General features: G+C 36.7%; 2 protein-coding genes across 2 annotated transcripts in view; one reads left to right on the top strand and one right to left on the bottom strand.

Annotated features, from left to right (window-relative positions):
• LOC145559221 (uncharacterized) overlaps positions 1-21,878 on the bottom strand; it is a 100,174-nt gene that overhangs the window by 52,561 nt on the left and 25,735 nt on the right. The gene's annotated exons all lie outside the window — the stretch shown is intronic.
• LOC145560518 (uncharacterized) overlaps positions 1-21,878 on the top strand; it is a 33,113-nt gene that overhangs the window by 1,063 nt on the left and 10,172 nt on the right. Inside the window, exon 2 of the mRNA XM_081621775.1 lies at positions 3-76. Coding sequence (XP_081477901.1) covers positions 3-76 — 74 coding nt within the window. The remainder of the gene's footprint in view (positions 1-2; positions 77-21,878) is intronic.

Below are 21,878 nucleotides of genomic sequence, written 5' to 3'. Positions count from 1 at the left end.
AGGGTGGTGTTACACGTGTCCAAGGAGATGAATTTTGGCATATGACTAAAGTTCTCAGGTTGAGTGTAAAAGATAGGTAAGTATCTATACTAGATACTGTAATCAATATTCATTATATATAACATTAAAACGATGTGTGCAATGTTATTTGAAAATGAAATTGTTTATTTGCATAAAGATTAGAAGCCTATTTCATATATCTTTAGTCTCAGTAGTAATTTACTCTGTACTTATCTACTTGGGTGTTTTCTTCTCCATAATCGCTAGATTTTGGCTTCTTTTGGTATTCTAAGAAAAAGAACAACGCCTTAATTACCTATCAGTTTGCTTTCTCAAGGAAAGGGAATTGTGAGCTTGATAAATCCTTCTACTACCTATGGGTCCGCTATGAGCCTATGGCTTCTTTTGTGGGGGTTTGGTTCTAGGCCCTTACTGGGTGGAATACAAAATTTTTCTCCTTATAGGAATTTCAGTCGTGGAACAAAAATAGAAGGTTTTAAATTAGTTCATTCTCATCTTAGCTTCATCGAAGCCTTAAGGTGTATTTCGGCATAGAAACTGATATTGGCTGAATAAATATTTCTTATAGAATGCTAAAAACATGCTTTAGAGAATGAATGGGGAAGTTTGAGGATTATATGTTTGCATAGACTATGATATGTTAGTTGGCAATATCTTTATACTCCGGACTGTTGGTCTAAAGATTATTCTTCTTGATGTCTCTTGTGTATGCTTAAACTTTCTAGTTTGGTGCATGGCATCCTATATGAGTATGGATGAAAATTAGGAGCGCTTATAAGGGATTGTGTGATAGTATGTATCTTGTAAAATGGCTTAAGCATTAATTATTGAACTAGATGGATATCCTAGAGTGATCTCGTTCATATTGGAAAGACTTCTCTGTCCAATAAATCCATCAATATCTTTTTTAGTTATTCACTTTGGGAGCTCATTTTTCGGGGTTTGGTGCATGTTACGAGGCGGAAATGGGGCAAGAGATTGTGGGAAAGGAGGGTTGTTTGTGGTGATGACAAGGGGCATTATTAATATAAAATATGGTATAGTGGTACTTATTTATTTTTATACATAAAATATATTCCCTCAATCCTCAAATCATTGTTCTCATGGGTGTGTAGGACTATGTACATACATGTTAAGAGTAGATGGTAGGAAGGTGTAGGTTTTTCTGTAAATAGGGAGAAAATAAGAATTAAAAATTAGGGAGAAAGATTTAGTGGAGTACCCTTATTACGTAAAAGAGAGAGAGAGAGAACTAGGGCCTACATCAAAAGGATATGGATAAGAAGAATTTTTCATTTTAAGTGAAAAGTTCAACATACTATACAATTATTTAACGACAAAGGGAGTAATACTTATCTATCTTTACTAAAAAAGTGTATTTAGGGGTAAATAAGTGTGATGAATTTTCATCATTGGTGACTATTTTTGCTAGCTTTAATATGAGGTTCCATTTGTTATGGATAATTTCCCATAAACAAAATATAGCTTCATTATGACCAATTATAAAAAAGGCCAACCAAAATTAATAAGACAAACATTTAAAAAAAAAAAAAAACAGATGTACATTAATATATTGTACATCCGTTATAAAATTACCTAAAAATGATCAAAAGATACCCTGTAATGAATGAAAGCTACCCAATATATATAAGTTCCCCTAATATAAATACTACTTGTTATATATTAGTTACAACTTTCGGGATTATTTGTGAGAAATAAAATATTCTAAAGTTGCAATTAATTTGTAACCGTGGTAGTAAAAGTTAATTATTCTTTATTGATAAAAGTTACCCAAAAAAGTCTAAAAGTTACCCTAAATTCAATAGAAGTTAACTCGATGTATGTACTTATGTACATCGGATGTATACAAAAGTTTTTGAATCAATAATGGGGGTAATGGCTATTTATCAAACACCAATATAATATAACAACCATGTAATGCATGGATCAATGATATGCTAACAATGAATGAATAGGTGAGTTTGGGTTTGGTGATTAGAATCATCTTTGATAGCTTTTGATTGCAAATGCAAAATAGTTATAACAGTTTTGAAATACCTAAATACCTGGACCAAACTCATTCTCATAACTTTGTAGACCTATTAGAAAACTTTTTATGGTTGCAAACCAACTTATATAACTCGATGACACCCTTCATATTCACTATAATTTTGAAAAAAACCAACTTATATAACTCGGTGACACCCTTCATATTCACTATAATTTTGAAAAAATTTCCCAAAAACAGTGAAAGCATGGATTAGAGGCTTTAAATTTGAAAAACCTTGTTGGCATGAGAAAAAGGACGAGTCTATTCTTATGTACCAAAGACAATTTGGGTGGTTATAACCACCCACTTTGCCTTCACTTTAGCTAATTACGGACACGTCTCTCCTTATTAACAAAATTATATGGTCACCACGACCTTTATGCGATCAAATAGTGGTAATGTTTGGTTCCTAACATTATCATGTGACCCTAGGATGTATCCTCTACCATTAGTTGAGGATTCAATACAGAGTCTTAAATCTTTCAAAATAGCCCAATTTCGTGTATGCTTTCAAATTTGGCCTCCAGTGAACATGTTTGGACGCGACAAGGTTATGCATCAAGATGCTTTCGGGTTCCCAAATGGCCTTAGGAGGCTTAATTAGTTTCCAAAGTCATCTCATTCATACCGTGGCCCATCCCTCATTTTTATGCAGTGCATGCATCAACAATGACTGAATGTGTGAGTTTGGATTTGATAACCTAATGAAGGTTTCCCTTTGCCTAAATAGGACTTGGGATGCCAAATTTATGATTGGAATCAACCCTTAGAGCTCTTGCCTACAAATGTTGTGAAGTTTCAAAATACCCACATAATTGAACCACACTCATTCTTGAGACTTTTTTAACCTATTTGTTGGTCTTTTATGGTTTCAAACCAACTTATATGACCTTAAGCAACACCCACACATTCTCTTTAATTTTGAAATTTTTTTTTCTGAAAAATGGTCTGAAAACGTGGATTATAACCTTCTGGACACCTTTTGACTATTCTGGGTCCGGAAAAAAGGTTGAGGTGCTACCCATGGATCGCATGGGACCCGAAGAAGCCTTTTGGATGGTTAGAACAATCTACTTTGCCTTTAAAATGTCACTATAACAATTTTGTACACGGCTCCCTTCATCTGAAGGCCACTGCAGGCTTTTATGTAACCAACTAGTGGTCTTATTTGGTTCCTTACAACATTATAACCCCAAGTTGCATACTTGAGCATCACTCTAAATCTCTTGGAATTGCTTGATCTTATGTATTTAGCCTTCAAATTTGGCTTTACGGAACATGTTCGACACTGTAATCTTGTTGATGATACTCCTATGTTGTGATTTTTGTCTTTGATCATGCAGTTTTCTTTGCCTTATGAAAGCATATATAATGAGCTGACAATTGTTTCCTTATTTAAGTAATTTATTTATGAAAAAAAAAAGATGAAAAGGAGAAAAATAGGAAAAATAAGGGAATTTTGGCAAAAAATTAAGTGTGATGATTTTTCATCAAGACTATTCTTTCCAAAGAACATGTTTGGACGGGGCAAGGTTATGTATCGAGATGCTTATCGGGTTCCCAAATAGCCTTAAGAGACTTCATTGGCGTCCCAAATTGTCTTGTTCATACCGTGGCCCATCCCTCATTTTCATGATGTGCTTGCATCAATAATGATTGAATGTGTGAAATTGGATTTGATAACCAAATGAAGGATTCCCTTTGCCTTAATAGGACTCGGGATGCCAAATTTATGATTGGAATCACCCCTTGGGAGCTCTTGCTTACAATTGTTGTGAAATTTCAAAATACCCACATAATTGAACCACACTCATTCTTGTGACTTTTTTAACCTATTTGTAGGTCTTTTATGGTTCAAACCAACTTATATGACCTTGGGAAACACCCACACATTCTTTTTACTTCCGAAAAAAAATTCCGAACAATGGTCTGAAAATGTGGATTACCTTCTATTTTGGACACCTTTTGACTGTTTTGGGTCTCGAAAAAAAGTGCTTGAGGTGCTTCTCATGGATCGCATGTGACCCGAAGAAGCCTTTTGGATGGTTAGAACCACCTACTTTGCCTTTGAAATGTCACTATAACCAATTTTGTACACTCCTCCCATCATCAACTAATGGTCTTATTTGGTTCCTTACAACATTATAACCCCAAGTTGCATACTTTAGCATTACTCTAAATCTCTTAGAATTGCTTGATCTTATGTATATAGCCTTCGAATTTGGCTTTAAGGAACATGTTTTGACACTGTAAACTTGTTAGTACTCCTATGCTGTGATTTTTGTGATGATTTTTCATCAATAGTGACTATTCTTTCCGAAGAACATGTTTGGACGCGACAAGGTTATGCATCGAGATGCTTTTCGTGTTCCCAAATAGCCTTAGGAGGCTTCATTGGTGTCCGAAATTGTCTCACCCATACCATGGCCCATCCTTCATTTTCATGGTGTGCATGCATTAACAATGACTGAATGTGTGAGTTTGGATTTGATAACCTAATGAAGGATTCCCTTTTCCTTAATAGGACTCGGGATGGCAAATTTATGATTAGACTCACCCCTTGGAGCTCTTGCCTACAATTGTTGTGAAGTTTCAAAATACCCACATAGTTGAACTACACTCTTTCTTGAGACTTTTTTAACCTATTTATAGGTCTTTTGTGGTTTCAAACCAACTTATATGACCTTAGCAACACCCACACATTCTTTTTTCTATTGAAAATTTTTGCCAAAAAATGGTTTGAAAACGTGGATTATAACCTTCTATTTTGGATACCTTTTGACTATTGTGGGTCCGTAAAAAAAAGAGGTTGAGGTGCTTCTCATGGATCGCATGGGACCAAAAAGGCTTTTTGGATGGTTAGAAACACTTATTTTGCCTTTGAAATGTCACTTTAACCAATATTGTTTACACCTTTATCAACTAAAGGCCACCGCAGGCTTTTATGTAACCAACTAATGGTCTTATTTGGTTCCTTACAACATTTTAACCTCAAGTTGCATACTTTAGCATCACTTTATATCTCTTAGAATTGCTTGATCATTATATAGCCTTCGAATTTGGCATTAAGGAACATGTTTTGACACCTTAAACTTGTTAATACTCCTGATTTTTGTCTCTAATCATGCAGTTTTCCTTTGCCTTATGGAAGCATGTATAATGAGCCGACAATTGTCTCATTATTTTAGTAATTTATATTTGAAAAAAAAAGATGAAAAGGAGAAAAATAGGAAAAATAAGGGAATTTTGGCAAAAAAAAATAAGTGTGATGATTTTTCATCAATAGTGACTATTCTTTCCAAAGAATCATGTTTGGACGCAACAAAGTTATGCGTTGATGCTTTTCGGGTTCCCAAGTAGCCTTACAAGGCTTCATTGGTGTCCGAAATTGTCTCATTCATAGCGTGGCCCATCCCTCATTTTCATGCTGTGTGTGCATCAACAATGACTGAATATGTGAGTTTGAATTTGATAACCTAATGAAGGATTCCCCTTGCCTTAATAGGACTCGAGATGCCAATTTTATGATTGGAATCACCCCTTAAAGCTCTTGCCTACAAATGTTGTGAAGTTTCAAAATACCCACGTAATTGAACCACACTCATTCTTAAGACTTTTTTAACCTATTTGTAGGCCTTTTTTGGTTTCAAACCAACTTATATGACCTTGGGCAACACCCACACATTCTCTTTAATTTTGAAAAAAAAATTATGAAAAATGGTCTAAAACGTGGATTATAACCTTATATCTCAAGCACCTTTTGACTATTCTGGGTCCGGAAAAAAAAGAGGTTGGGGTACTTCTCATGAATCGCAATGGACCCGGAGAGGCTTTTTGGATGGTTAGAATCACTTACTTTGCCTTTAAAATGTCTCTATAACCTATTTTGTACACACCTCCCTTCTACCACATGCTTTTATGTAACCAACTAGTGGCCTTATTTGGTTCCTTACAACATTATAACCCTAAGTTGCATACTTTAGCATCACTCTAAATCTCTTAGAATTGCTTGATCTTATAGCCTTCGAATTTGGCTTTAAGGAACATGTTTTGACACTGTAAACTTTGTTTTTTGTTTTTGTTTTTTTTTTTTACGAGACACTGTAAACTTGTTGATACTCCTATGCTATGATTTTTGTCTCTTATCGTGCAGTTTTCCTTTACCTTATGAACACATGTTTAAAAAGCTTACAATCGTCTCCTTATTTTGGTAATTTATATTTGGAAAAAAAAAAAGATGAAAAGGGAGAAAAATAGGAAAATTAAGGGAAGTTTGGCAAAAAAAAAATAAGTGTGATGATTTTTCATTGACTATTTTTTCCAAAGAACATGTTTGGACTCGACAAGATTATGCATCGAGATGCTATTCAGGTTCCCAAATAGCCTTAGGAGGCTTCATTGGTGTCTGAAATTGTCTCATTCATATCGTGGCCCATCCCTCATTTTCATGCTTGGCGTGCATCAACAATGACTAAATGTGTGAGTTTGGATTTGATAACCTAATGAAGGATTCCCTTTGACTTAATAGGACTCGGGATGCCAAATTTATGATTGGAATCACCGCTTGGAGCTCTTGCCTACAAATGTTGTGAAGTTTCAAAATACCCACATAATTGAACCACACTCATTACTTTTTAAACCTATTTGTAGGCCTTTTATGGTTTCAAACCAACTTATATGACCCCGGGCAACACCCACACATTCTCTTTAATTATGAAATGAATTTCCGAAAAATGGTCTATAAACGTGGATTATAACCTTCTATTTTAGACCTCTTTTGACTATTCTGGGTTCGGAAGAAAAAGAGGTAGAGGTGCTTCTCATGGATCGCATGGGTCCCGAAGAGGCTTTTTGGGTGGTTAGAACTAGAGCTGTCAATTCGGGTAAACGGGGGGTTTTGGTCGGGTAAGAGTGGGTCGCGTCAACTCAGGTTAATTCCATAACCTATGTGGGTCGGGTTTGGGTTGGGTTATGCTTGACTCGGGTCACGTCGGGTCATACTTCTTATCGGGTTTGGGTCTGGTTTAGGTCGGGTTACATTTGGGTCGGGTGAACAATAGGTCGGGTTTAATTCGGGTTTTCACGGGTTAGGGTAATTCTCGGGTTCAACTCAAGTCAATAATTTGCGGGTTAGAATCAGGTCGGGTCATTCTCGGGTTTGAGTCGGATTTGGTTCAAGTCAATAATTTGTCAGGTCATTTTCAAGTCGGGTCATTCTCGGTTTCAAGTTGGGTTCGGTTCAAGTCTATAATTTGCGGGTTATAATCAGGTTGGGTAATTTCCAAATCGGATCATTCTTGAATTCAAGTCGGTGTATGTTGAAGTCGGGTAATTATTTACTTTGACTATAATATATATGACAATATACTACGGAACTATAGTCTATAATTTAGGAAGATAATTATCTCCGTTGACCATACAACAAATATATACTATATTTAACTCTTAAATTTGAGGATGATGTTCCTTTGTTTTGCTCGCCTGAACCGACTTGGTCTCCTTAGACAAAATGAGTTGATCAACAATAATAAGGTGGTCTAAATTGCATTTAAGGTGATTTAAAATCAGGAATAATTTGGGTTGAATTTAGCCGGGTCAATAACAAGTCGTGTTAATTTCGAGTCGAGTTAGTAACAGATCGGGTTCAATTTTTGGTTCAGGTAAGTAATAGATCTGGTAAAATTCAGGTCGGGTCAATAACAAGTCGGTTTAATTTGGGTCAGGTCAATAACAAGTCAGGTTGATTTCGGGTCGGGTTTGTAACAAGTTTGGTTAAATTAGGGTTGGGTTAGGTATAGGTCGGGTTGAATTCAGGTCAAAAAAATTTAAAAATTGAAGGCTATTACACACCATTTTGAGAAATTTTGGAGTCTTCGGGGCTCGGTGTATAAAATTCTTGAAATTCAAGGGAATATATTTCAGAGTCCTAATGTCGTAATGTCGTTTGGAACCATATGTAATCATTATTTGTTGTCATAAATGTTCGTTGTAGGCTTGGGTTAATGAAATCGGTGCAAGTTGTAAACCGTTAAATTGGCCATTTAAAAAAAAAATTGGATAGTTCCACCTACCCAAATGGATTCCCGGAAGGTATTAGGGACCATGGTAAACATTTCGGCAATTTTTATTTATGGGCGAAAAAAGTCAAAAAATTCCCACCCAATACCCAATTGGACTCCCAAAGGTTATTAGGGATCGTGGTAAACAAAAAAAAGTTAAAAAATTCCAAAAGTTAAGTCTAATATCTATGCATGTTTGAAAAAATTTGGAGATTTTGTGGCCCGGTGTCGAAAAGTTTTGAAATTTTAGAGAATACATTTCGGGGTCATATAATGTCGTTTGAAGCCTTATATGATTATTTTTTCTTGTCATAAATGTTCCTTGTAGGCTTGATAATGAAATCGGTACAAGTTGTAAACCGGTAACTCGGTTGTTTAAAGACAAATTGAATGGTTGCACCTAGCTAGGTGGACTCCATCCATGCTATTTGAGAAATTTGGGATGTTTCAAGGCCCGACGTCAAAAAGTTTTGTGATTTTAGGGGATACATCTCGGTGTCATATAATGCCGTTTGGAACCATATATAATCATTATATGTTGTCATAAATGTTCGTGGTAGCCTTGAGTTAATGAAATTGGTGCAAGTTGTAAATCGGTAAATTTTCCAATTAAAGGCAAATTGGATTGTTCCACCCACCCAATTGGACTTCCGGATGGTATTAAGGACCATGGTAAATATTTTGGAAATTTTTATTTACAGGCGAAAAATAGTAAAAAAATTCTAAAATTAAAGCCTAATATCCATGCTTTTTGAGAAATTTTGGTGGTTTCAAGGCCCGTTGTTGAAAAGCCTTTATATTTTATAGGATACATCTCAGGGTCATATAATGTCGTTTGGAACCATATATGATCATTGTATGTTAGTCATATATGTTCGTGGTAGGCTTGAATTAATGAAATCAGTGAAAGTTGTAAATTTGTAAATTAGATGGTTTAAAGTCAAATTAGATGGTTTAACTTACCCAATTGGACTCTCGGAGAGTATTAGGGATCATGGTAAACATTTCGACTATTTTTATTTGAATGCGAAAAAAAGTCAAAAAAAATTAAAAATTTTGAAGTCTTCGAGGTGTCTAAAAGTTTTGAAGTTCTAGGGAATACATCTCGGGGTCATATAATGTTGTTTGGAACCATATGTGATCATTATTTGTTGTCATAAATGTTCGTGGTAGGCTTTAGTTGATTAAATCGGTGCAAGTTGTAAGCCGTAAATTGGCCGTTTAGAGGCAAATTGGATGCTTTCACTAATCCAATTGGACTCCTCTAGGGTATTAGGGACCATGGTAAACATTTTGGCAATTTTTATTTTCGTGCGAAAAAGAGTCATAAAATTTCAAAATGAAGTGACTTTAAACAAACATATATATCCATGCTTTTTGAGAAATTACGAAGGTTTCAAGGCCCAGTGTAAAAAAAAAAGAGATTTTAGGGGATACATCTTGGGGTCATATAATTCCGTTTGGAACCATTAATAATTATTATATGTTTGTCATAAATGTTCGTGGTAGGCTTGAGTTAATGAAATTGATGCAAGCTGTAAACCGGTAAATTGGTCGTTTAAAGGCAAATTAGATGTTTCCACTCACTCTAAGAGACTCCTAGAGAGTATTAGGGACCATGGTAAACATTTCGGCAATTTTTATTTTTGGGCGAAAAAAGTAAAAAAAATTCCAAAATTGAAGACTAATATCCACTTTTTGAGTAATTTTGGAGATTTTAGGGCTCGGTGTCGAAAATTCTTGAAATTCTGGGAATACATCTCGGTGTCATATAATGCCGTTTGGAACCATATATGATCATTATATGTTGTCATAAATGTTCGTGGTAGGCTTGAGTTAATGAAATCGGTGCAAGTTGTGAACCGGTAAATTAGTCGTTTAAAGGCAAATTGGATGGTTCCACCCACTCAATTGGAATTCCGGACGGTATTAGGTACCATGGTAAACACGGGTAAATAAAAGTCAAAAAATTTCAAAAATGAAATCCATTCTTTTTCGAAATTTGGGATGTTTAAAGGCCCAATGTCAAAAAGTTTTGAGATTTTAGGGGATACATCTCGGTGTCATATAATGCCGTTTGAAATCATGTATGGTCATTATAGGTTGTTTTAAATGTTTGTAATAGGTTTGAGTTAATTAAATCTGTGCAGATTGTAAACCGATAAATTGGCCGCTTAAAGGCAAATAGGATGGTTGCACCAACCCAATTGGACTCCCAGAGGGTACTAGGGACCATGGTAAACATTTCGGCAATTTTTATTTCCGTGCGAAAAAAAGTAAAAAAATTCAAAATTAAAGGATAATATTCATGTTTTTTGAGAAATTTCGAAGGTTTCGGGGCCCGGTGTTGAAATGAAATGAGATTTTAGGGATACATTTTTTGGTCATATAATGCCGTTTGGAATCATAGATGGTCATTATATGTTGTCATAAATGTTCGTGATAGGCTTTAGTTAATGAAATCGGTGCAAGTTGTAAACAGATAAATTGGCCGCTTAAAGGCAAAGTTGATGGTTCCACCCACCCAAATGGACTCCCGCAGGGTATTAGGGACCATGGTAACATTTCGGCAATTTTTATTTCCGGGCGCTAAAAAGTTTAAAATTCCAAAATTGAAGTCTAATATTGTAAATTTTGGAGGTTTTGGGTTTTGGTGTCGAAAAGTTTTGAAATTTTAGGGAATACATTTCGGGGTCATATAATGTCGTTTGGAACCATATATGATCATTATTTGTTGTCATAAATGTTCGTTGTAAGCTTGAGTTAATGGAATCGGTGCAAGTTGTAAACCGGTAACTCGATTGTTTAAAGGCAAATTGGATGGTTGCACCTAGCTAGATGGAGTCTTGGAGGGTATTAGGGATCATTGGAAACATTATGACAAATTTCTAGGCGAAAAAAAGTCGAAAATTTCCAAAATTGAAATTCATGCTTTTTGAGAAATTTGGGATGTTTGTAGCCCGGTGTCAAAAAGTTTTGAGATTTTAGTAGATACGTATATGATCATATAATGCCGTTTGGAACCATATATGATCATTATATGTTGTCATACGTGTTCGTAGTAGACTTGAGTTAATGAAATCGGTGCAAGTTGTAAACCGTTACATTGGTAGTTTAAAGGCAAATTGGATTGTTCCACCCACCTAATTGGACTCCTGTGGAGTATTAGGGACTATGGTAAGCATTTCGGCAATTTTTATTTTCGTGCGAAAAAAAGTCAAAATATTCCAAAATTAAAGGCTAATATCCATGCTTTTTTTGAAATTTAGAAGGTTTCGGGGCCTGGTGTCAAAAAGAAATGAGATTTTAGGGGATACATCTCGGTGTCATATAATGCCGTTTGGAATCGTAAATGATAATTTTATTTTGTCATATATGTTCGTGGTAGGCTTGAGTTAATGAAGTTGGTGCAAGTTGTAAACCGATAAATTGGCCGTTTAAAGGCAAATTGGATGGACTTCTCTCTTGGTTAGTGGTGGGAGATAGGAACCCTTCTTTCTTCCACAAGTCGGTTCTTATTAAGAGGAATAAAAGTAGGATCATTTCTTTGTGTTTTGATGTTGGTGACTGCATGTCTAACTGTTGCTCTTAGAAATCACATTAGGAATTACCTTGGAAATCTTTTCTCTTTCTCCTTTGTGGTTCTCCCGGATCCTAATGCTTTTCCCTTGCCTTTTGAGGAGTCTAGAGTAAGAGTTTCTCTTTACCAGCTTCCAGCTTTCTGATCATCAAGAAATTTGCGGTGTCATTTCTAAGTTAGGATCCTTTAAGGCCCCGGGGCCGGATGGTTATCATCCTTTTTTCTATTAGAAGTATTGGGATGCGCTTAGTTAAGACCTTACTTCCTTTATTAGAGTGATTTTTGAGGGGAAAGCCATCCCCGAGAATATAAATGAGACTTTGATTGTATCATCCCTAAGATTTCTGATCCCTCATCCATTTCCCATTTTAGACCTATCAGTCTTTGTAATACGGTCTATAAGATTGTCACTAAGATCATTGCTAATAGGTTTGAGAGTTTTTCTTCCCTCTAGGATTTCTCCTAACCAGAATAGCTTTCTTCCGGGTAGAGGAACGTAAATAAATGTGACTGTGGTCAATGAAATTCTTCACTCTATGAAACTCAGGAAGGGCAAAAGGGGCTGGTTTGTTCTTAAGTTAGATCTGGAGAAAGCTTATGACAAGATTGAGTGGGTTTTTGTGAAAAATGCCTTGGCAGATCCTAAGTGCATAGTTTCAGGTGACGTTTGCCATACCCTTATTTGTCTTCGAAGCTGTATTATTCTACCCATGGTAGACTTTTTTTGGGCTTGATTCCCTTTCCATTGATTTGATCATGTCTTGTATTTCCTCGGTGTCCTCTGCTGTGCTTGTCAATGGGATCCTTACCGACAAATTTAAGCCTTCGAGGGGTATCCGTCAAGGGGACCTCCTCTCCCCTAACTTTTTCGTCATTTGTATGGAAGTTCTTTCTGAGCTTATTCATAAGGAAGTTGAGAAAGAGGTTTGGACTCCTTTTAGCATGGGTAGAAAACAAGTTCCAATTTCTCATCTTCTTTTTGCCAATGATATCCTCCTTTTTGGTGAGACCTCCATTGAGAATATTCTTTCCCTTACGGAAGCTCTTGAAACTTTCAACTCCTTCTCTAGTCAGTCCATTAGTGCTTCCAAAAGCAAGGTGTTTTTCTCTAGAAATACTTCCTAGAGTGAGAAGGATTGTTCTGTGAGGCTTTGGGGTTTAGTGAAACTGAGGATCTCAGTCCCTATCTAGGATTTCCTATCTCAGCTAGTAGACCCTCCAAGAACAAGGTTAAGTTCATTCTGCTATGCTATCTAAAGCTGGTAGACTATGCCTAGTGTCCTCTACCCTTAACACCCTCCCGAATTTTTATTTTTCTGCCCATGTCTTCCTGAATAATCTAAATAGTTATCTGGCCAAGTTTCTTTGGGGAAAGAGAGATGACTCAAGAGGTTTACACCTTGTGGGTTGGGAGAAGATAGCTACTCCTAGGTCTGAGGGTGGGCTTGGGGTTAGCTGTTTCGAAGCTCTTATTGAAGCTCTTATTAAAGCTCATATGCTGAAATTGTGGTGGATAATGCTTAACCAAGAGAACAATCTTGCTGTTAGGGTCTTGAAGGACAAGTATTGTAAGATTAATAACTTGTTTAGGTCCTTTTCTGCTGGGTCTCATTTATGGAAGAGCTTGGGTAAGGTCTGGGATATTTTTAAGGCTAACATCCAGTGGGGGGGGGGGGGAGGAAATGGAGAAGATATTTTCACTTGGGGAGACAATTGGGCTGGTATAGGGCCCATTAGAAGTTTAATCCATGGTCCTTTGCAAAGAGGGGAAGAGGATTTAATGCTTGAAGAGTGTGTCTAATCCGCAGTGGGATTTTTTTCAAGCTGTCCTTTGAGTTGCCTGAGCACATTGCACATTGCACATTGTTAATGCTTGTTTAAGTGTTCCTATCCCTAAGGCTAATAGTGATTGTCAAGACTTCATCTTCTATACTCTTACTTCAAATGGAAAATTTGATTTTAAAAAAGCTGTTGTTTTGTTTTGTAAAAACAATGAAGTGAACTTGGAGCATTATGTGAATCTGGATTAGATTTGGTTTGTTCAAACAGCCCCCAAAATTAAATTTTTTCTGTGGCTTTGTTACTTGGATAGACTTCCTCACAAGGTTACCTTGTGTAGGAGAAGATTCTCACGGATTGTGACCAAGCAAGAGAGGTGTGGGATCTAATCCACATGCCTGATTCTTTCTTCTCTCAAGACCTTCAATCTTGGCTTCACACTAAGGTCTTGTTTGGCAAAATTTAGCGGTAGCGGGTAGCTTTTAGCGGTCGAGTAGCGGGTAGCTGTTAAGGTAGCGAGTAGCGGTCAATTAGTAGTGGGATAGAGGTTAGCTGTCAAAGTAACGGTTGATAGTATGAGTGTTTGGTAAAAGTAGTGGTTGCAATACTAAAATATATCAAAATTCATATAAATGTTGTTTAAAAGTAATAAAAAATTGTCAAACGCTACACACTACTTCTAAACGCTTCTATTTTTAATGTTTGAGAAAAGCTACCTAAACGCTACTTCTATCGCTAATTGTTACTAGAATCGCTACCTTGCCAAACACTCTCAAATTTTTTCTAGTAGTGTTTTGACTGTCAAAACACTAACCACTACCTCAAATGCTACTACCAAACGGGGCCTAACTTAGCCCTTACCCTCCCCTCATCGTTACAACGTCTCTTCTCTTATGTCACCTAGAAGCTATGGCTTAAGAGAAATAACCAGATTTTCAACCAAACTAACCAACCCCCGGATGCATCCCTCATGAGGCCCGAGCCTTAGCTTGGGAATTCAAATCCTTCCTGAAGATTTCTTTGGGTTTGCTGTCCTCTACCACCCCTCAGAAGTGCAGGGTCAGATCTATTATTATGGGAGAGCTGGTTGCCATCTCTGCTGGCCTCAGTTTGATTAGAGGTAGAGACAGGTTGGGAGAAGGTGGAAGTGTTTTCAGACTCAAAGCAAGTTGTTGGCCTCATCTCAGTTGCCATGACTGTCAAGGATGCTAATTCGAATATTCTGAAATATTGCAGGGACCAGCTTGAATGTATGCATGTATGCAGGAAGTCAGATTGTATTTTGAAGGTAGAAGTGCTAATAGCTGATCTCTTAGCTAAGTGTTTTAGATCTTCCCCAAATCAGGGTGTAACTTTTGTAATTTTAAATGATCCACCTGACTTAACTCGGGATGTAATTTTGGAGGGTAAACCTCCCTAGCTCTTCTGTATCTTTGCTAAACTTTAATCTAATTTCTTGCCCCCGGCTTTGCATCTAAAAAAAAAAAAAAGGCAAATTTGATGGTTCCACCCACCCAAATGGACTCCCGGAGGGTATTTAGGAACACGGTATACATTTCGACAATTTTATTTCCAGGCGCAAAAAAGTTAAAAAATCTAAAAATTGAAGTCTAATATCCACGCTTGTTGATAAATTTTGGAGGTTTTTGAGGTCCGGTGTCGAAAAGTTATGAAATTTTAGGAAATATATTTCGAGGTCATATGATGTCGTTTGGACCATATATGATCATTATTTGTTGTCATAAATGTTCGTTGTAGGCTTGAGTTAATGGAATCGGTGCAAGTTGTAAACCGGTAACTCGGCTGTTTAACGACAAATTGGATGGTTACACCTAGCTAGAGGGACTCCCGGAGAGTACTTAGGTCCATTGTAAACATTACGGCAATTTTTATTTCTGGGCGAAAAAAGTAAAAAAAATTCTAAAATTGAAATCCATACTTTTTAAGAAATTTGGGATATTTCAACGCCCGGTGTCAAAAAGTTTTGACATTTTAGGGGATACATCTCAGTGACATATAACGCCGTTTGGAACCATATATGATCATTATATGTTGTCACAAATTTTGGTGATAGGCTTGAGTTAATGAAATCAATGCAAGTTGTAAATCGGTAAATTTGCCGTTTAAAGGCAAATTGGACAGTTCCACCCACCCCAATGAAACTTCCGGAAGGTATTAGGGACCATGGTAAGCATTTCGACAATTTTTATTTATGTACGAAAAAAAGTCAAAAATTCCAAAATTGAAGGTTAATATCCACGTTTTTTGAGAAATTTTAGAGGTTTCAGGGCCCGTTGTCGAAAAGCCTTGAAATTTTAAGGGATACATCTCAAGGTAATATAATGCCGTTTGGAACCATATATGTTCATTATACGTTGTCATTAATGTTCGTGGTAGGCTTGAATTAATGAATTCGGTGGGAGTTGTAAATTGGTAAATTAGCCGTTTAAAGGCAAATTGGATAGTTCCACCTACCCAATTGGAATTCCAGAGGGTATTAGGGATCAAGGATAACATTTCAGCAATTTTTACTTACATGCGAAAAAAAGTCAAAAAAATTCAAAAATTGAAGGCTAGTATCCATACTTTTTGAAAATTTTTGAAGTCTTTGAGGCCAGGTGTCTAAAATTCTTGAAATTCTAGAGAATACATCTTGGGGTCAAATAATGTTATTTGGAACCATATATGATTATTATTTGTTGTCATAAATGTTCGTGGTAGGCTTGAGGTAATGAAATCGGTGCAAGTTGTAAACCGGTAAATTGGTCGTTTAAAGGCAAATTGGATTCACGCAATTGGACACCCGTGGGGTATTAGGGACCATGGTAAACATTTCCGCAATTTTTATTTCCGTGAGAAAAAAAAGTTTAAAAATTCCAAAATAAAAAGGCTAATATCCATGCTTTTTAAGAAATTTCAAAGGTTTTAGAGCCTGGTGTCGAAAAGAAATGAGATTTTAGGAGATGCATTTTGGGGTCAAATAATGCCATTTGGAACCATAAATGATCATTATATGTTGTCATAAATGTTCGTGGTAGGCTTGAGTGAATGAAATTGTTGCAAGTTGTATACCGATAAATTGGTTGTTTAAAGGCAAATTTGATGGTTCCAACCACCCAACTGGACTCCCGGATGGTATAAGGGACCATGGTAAACATTTCGACAATTTTTATTTCCTTAGAGAAAAAAGTAAAAAAAAAAATCCAAAATTGAAGGCTAATATCCACGATTTTTGAGAAATTTTGGAGGTTTCGGGTCCCGGTAACGAAAAGGCTTGTGATTTTAGGGGATACATCTCGGGGTTATATAATGTCGTTTGGAACCATATATGATCATTATATGTTATCATAATGTTCGTGGAAGGATTGAGTTAATGATAAAAGTGCAAGTTATAGATCGCTAAATTGGCCGTTTAAAGGCAAGTTGGATGGTTCCACCCACCTAATTGGACTCTTAGAGAGTATTAGGTATCATGGTAAACATTTCGTCAATTTTTATTTTCAGACCAAAAAAAAGTCAATAAATTCCAAAATTGAACATTAATATCCACACCTTTTTAGAAATTTCGGAGGTTTTAGGGCCTAGTGTCGAAAAGTCTTGAAATTCTAGGATATATATCTCGAGGTCATATTATGCCATTTGTAATCATATATGAACATTAATTGTTGTCATAAATGTCCGTGGTAGGTTTGGGTTAATGAAATTGGTGCAAGTTATGAACCGGTAAATTGGTCGTTTAAAAGCAAATTGGATGGTTCCACCCACCCAATTGGACTCATGGAAGGTATTAGGTACCATGGTAAACATTTCGGCAATTTCTATTTCCGAGCAAAAAAAAATCAAAAAATTCCAAAATTGAAATCCATGTTTTTTGAGAAATTTAGGATGTTTCAAGGCTCGGTGTCAAAAAGTTTTGAGATTTTAGGGGATACATCTTGATGTTATATAATGCCGTTTGGATCCATATATGATCATTATATGTTGTCATAAATGTTCGTGGTATACTTGAGTTAATGAAATCGGTGCATGTTGTAAATCGGTAAATTTGCCGCTTAAAGGCAAATTGGATGGTTCCAGCTACTCAATGAGACGCCCGGAGGGTATTAGGGACCATGTTTAATATTTCGTCAATTTTTATTTATCGGCGAAAAAAAATAAAAAAAATAAAAAAGTCTAATTTCCACGTTTTTTGAAAAATTTTAGAGGATTCAGGGCTCGTTGTTGAAAATCCCTGAAATTTTAGAGGATACATCTCATGGTCATATAATGCCGTTTGTATCCATATATGATCATTATATGTTATAAATGTTCGTGGTTGGATTGAATTAATGAAATCGGTAAGAGTTGTAAATTGGTAAATTGGTTGTTTAACGACAAATTGGATGGTTCTACCTACCCAATTGGACTCCCGGAGGGTATTAGGGATCATGGTAAATATTTCAGCCATTTTTATTTGCGTGCGAAAAAAAGTCAAAAAAATTCACAAATTGAATGCTAGTATCCACGCGTTTTGAGAAATTTTGCCGGTGACTTAACGTCTAAAAATTCTATGGAATACATCTCGGTGTTATTTAATGTCGTTTTTAATTTCTCTCTCCTCTCTCCTCTATAATTTTGTCTGTAGTCTGTTGAATAGTCTGAATGTTTGACCTTGACCCATCTTCAAACTCCTTCACCATTTATGAAACTCCAAAAGCTTGAAGCCATGAAATCGCAAAAGCATAAAAAGGATAGTAGGAAATTATGAAATTTAATGGCCGTTAAATGCCTATAACGGTTCCAGAACGTCGTTCCACCGTTATGGAACAGGAGATGCGCTGCGTTAGGTGCGATTTTTGACTCGCTGTTATATAATGAGGTTTTTCGGTTCGGTCACCTGAAACCTGTCACAAAGCGCTCGTTCCATCACGAAACGGCCGAGTTTTATTTCCATTGTTCCACCCACCCAATTGGACTCCTGGTGGGTATTAGGGATCATGGATAACATTTCGGCAATTTTTATTTGCATGCTAAAAAAGTCAAAAAATTCAAAATTGATGGCTAGTATCCACGCTTTTTGAGAAATTTTGAAGTTTTCGAGGCCCGGTGTCTAAAATTCTTGAAATTCTAAGAAATACTTCTCGGAATCATATAATGTCGTTTGGAACCATATATGATTACTACCTCCGTTTCTTATTATGTGCAACAAAGGAATATTTTATGTCTCACAAATAATACCCCTTTGTTGCACATAATAAGAAATGGAGGTAGTATTATTCAATCAATCAATCAATCAATCAAAGCCTTAATCCCAAAAGTGGGGTCGGCTAACATGAACCAAATTTGATTATTCCGTGTAGTCATCAACATAAATCTTTCTCCTCCATCCCTTACGATCCAAAACTTCATCCTCACGTAAATCCATGCACTTCATATCCTTCCTCACTCCTTCCAACCAAGTCATCTTTGGTCTCCCTCTTCCTCGTTTAATCCCTCCATGGTCCCACTCTTCCACTCTTCGCACCGGTGCACCCTCGGGTCTCCGTCTTACATGTCCAAACCAACGCAGACGATTTTCCCTTAATTTATCTACAATGCCCGCCACACCTACTTTCTTGCGAATAACCTCATTTCTGATTCTATCTCTTAAAGTGTTTCCACACATCCACCTTAACATGCGCATTTCCGTAACCTCCATCTTTTTAATATGCTCTTTCTTAGAAGCCCAACATTCTGTACCATAGAGCAACACTGGTCTTATGACAGTCCTGTAGAATTTTCCCTTCAACTTTAAGGGAATGCTGCGGTCGCATAACACTCCCGTGGCCGCTCTCCATTTAAGCCACCCTGACTTAATCCTGTGGGTCACGTCTTGATCAATGTCACCATTCTTCTGGATGATCGACCCTAGGTACTTAAAACATTCACTCATGGTCAAATCCTTTCCATCCAAACTCACCACTTCATTGCTTGTCCCCCTCTGAGTGCCAAAACGACATACCAAATATTCAGTCTTACTCCGACTTAGCTTAAACCCTCTAGATTCCAACCTTTGCCTCCATTGCTCCAACTTGACATTAACCCCATCCTTAGTCTCATCCACCAAAACGATATCATCTGCGAACAGCATACACCATGGAACCTCATCTTGAATTGGTCTAGTTAATTCATCTAGAACCGTTGCAAAAAGAAAAGGGCTTAATGCAGACCCTTGATGCAATCCGATTGTAATAGGGAAATCTTTTGTCAACCCTCCGCATGTCCTCACATTTGTTGACACATCCCGATACATATCCTTAACTAGGTCTACATACCTTCGTGGGATACCTTTCTTCAACATTGCCCACCAAAGTATCTCTCTTGGCACCTTGTCATATGCCTTCTCTAAATCAATAAAGACCATATGAAGATCTTTCTTCTTTACCCTATAAAACTCCATCATTTGTCTTATCAAATGGATTGCCTCCATAGTAGATCTCCCAGGCATAAAACCAAATTGGTTATCTGAAATGCTTGTGCATGCCCTCAACCTTTGTTCAATCACCCTTTCCCACAACTTCATAGTATGGCTCATAAGCTTAATTCCTCGATAGTTAGAACAATCTTGAGCGTCTCCTTTGTTTTTATAAACCGGGACCAAGGTGCTCTTCCTCCAATCTTGTGGGATCCTTGTAGCCGTCCATATCTTGTTGAAAAGGTTTGTTAACCAATCAATACCAATCTTACCCAAACACCTCCACACCTCTATCGGTACCCCATCAGGGCCAACCGCCTTCTTAGGTTTCATCTTCCTCAGTGCAATCTCCACCTCTACTCTCCTAATCCTTCGCACATACTCCATGTTGATTTCTTCATCACTCATAGAGGTATCTCCTATCACAACTCCAATACTTCCATTAAATAATTCATCGAAGTACCCCTTCCACCTGTCCTTGATGCCCTCCTCTTGCACTAGGACCATTTGGTATTATTAGTTCTCATAAATGTTCGTTGTAAGGCTTGAGTTAATGAAATCGGTGATAGTTGTAAAGCGGTTAATTGGTCATTTAAAGGCAAATTGGATTGTTCCACCCACCTAATTAGACTCCTGTGGGGTATTAGGGACATTGGTTAATATTTCAGCAAGTTTTATTTCCATGCGAAAAAAGTCAAAAAATTCCAAAATTAAAGGCTAATATCCATGGTTTCTGGGAAATGTCGAATGTTTCGGGGGCTTGGTGTCAAAGAGAAATGAGATTTTAGGGGATACATCTCGAGGTCACATAATGCCGTTTGGAACCATAAATGATCATTATATGTTGTCATAAATGTTCGTGGTAGGCTTGAGTTAATGAAATTGGTGTAAGTTATAAACCGATAAATTGGCCGTTTAAAGGCAAATTTTATGGTTCCACCCACCCAAATGGACTCCCGGAGGGTATTAGGGACCACGGTAAACATTTTGGAAATTTTTATTTCAGGGCGCAAAAAAGTAAAAAAAAATCGCAAAATTAAAGTCTAATATCCACGTTTTTTGAGAAATTTTAGAGGTTTTGGGGCCCGTTGTCGAAAAGCCTTGAGATTTTGGAGGATACATCTAAGGGTCATATAATGCCGTTTGGAATCATATATGATCATTATATGTTGTCATTAATGTTTGTGGTAGGCTTGAATCAATGAATTCGGTGAGAGTTGTAAATTGGTAAATTGGCTGTTTAAAGGCAAATTGGATGGTTCTTTCTACCCAATTGGACTCACGGATGGTATTTGGGATCATGGATAACATTTCGGCAATTTTTATTTTCATGCGAAAAAAAAGTCAAAAAATTCAAAAATAGTAGGCTATTATCCACGCTTTTTGAGAATTTTGAAGTCTTCGAGGCCTGGTGTCCTAAATTCTTGAAATTCTAGGGAATACATCTCGGGGTCATATAATGTCGTTTGGAATCATATATGATTATTATTTGTTGTCATAAATATTCGTGGTAGGCTTGAGGTAATGAAATCAGTGCAAGTAGTAAACCGGTAAATTGGTCGTTTAAAGGCAAATTGGATTGTTCCACCCACCCAGTCAAGGACGAACCTAGGGGGGCCTACCTAGGCCATGGCCCCCTTATGATTTAAAAAAAAAATAAATAAATAGTTAGCCCAAAAACACAAAAAAATTACCCAGCAATTTATTGGGCTTCACGTGTTGCCAGCTTTTGCAATTCAGCTATTCTATTCTAATACCTACAAGGCTACAAAGTCTTTGTCAGGTAAATAGGTAATCATCAATTCATCACATTGCCTAATCAATAAAAAAAAAAGGAAAAACTTTTTTTTTTTTTTTTCTCAAAATTTGTGCTGCTCGCTTGCTCCGTGATATTCCATACCTCAATTGTGAAAAAGCTCAAGTCATCTAAATTGCATATATAATTTAATTTTGTTT

This window comes from Chenopodium album, chromosome 9 (genome assembly GCF_948465745.1).
Source record: "Chenopodium album chromosome 9, dcCheAlbu1.1, whole genome shotgun sequence".
Taxonomy (NCBI): Eukaryota; Viridiplantae; Streptophyta; class Magnoliopsida; order Caryophyllales; family Amaranthaceae; genus Chenopodium; species Chenopodium album.
Note: the sequence above shows the minus strand (reverse complement) of the source record. Positions and strands in the feature narration are given on the sequence as shown.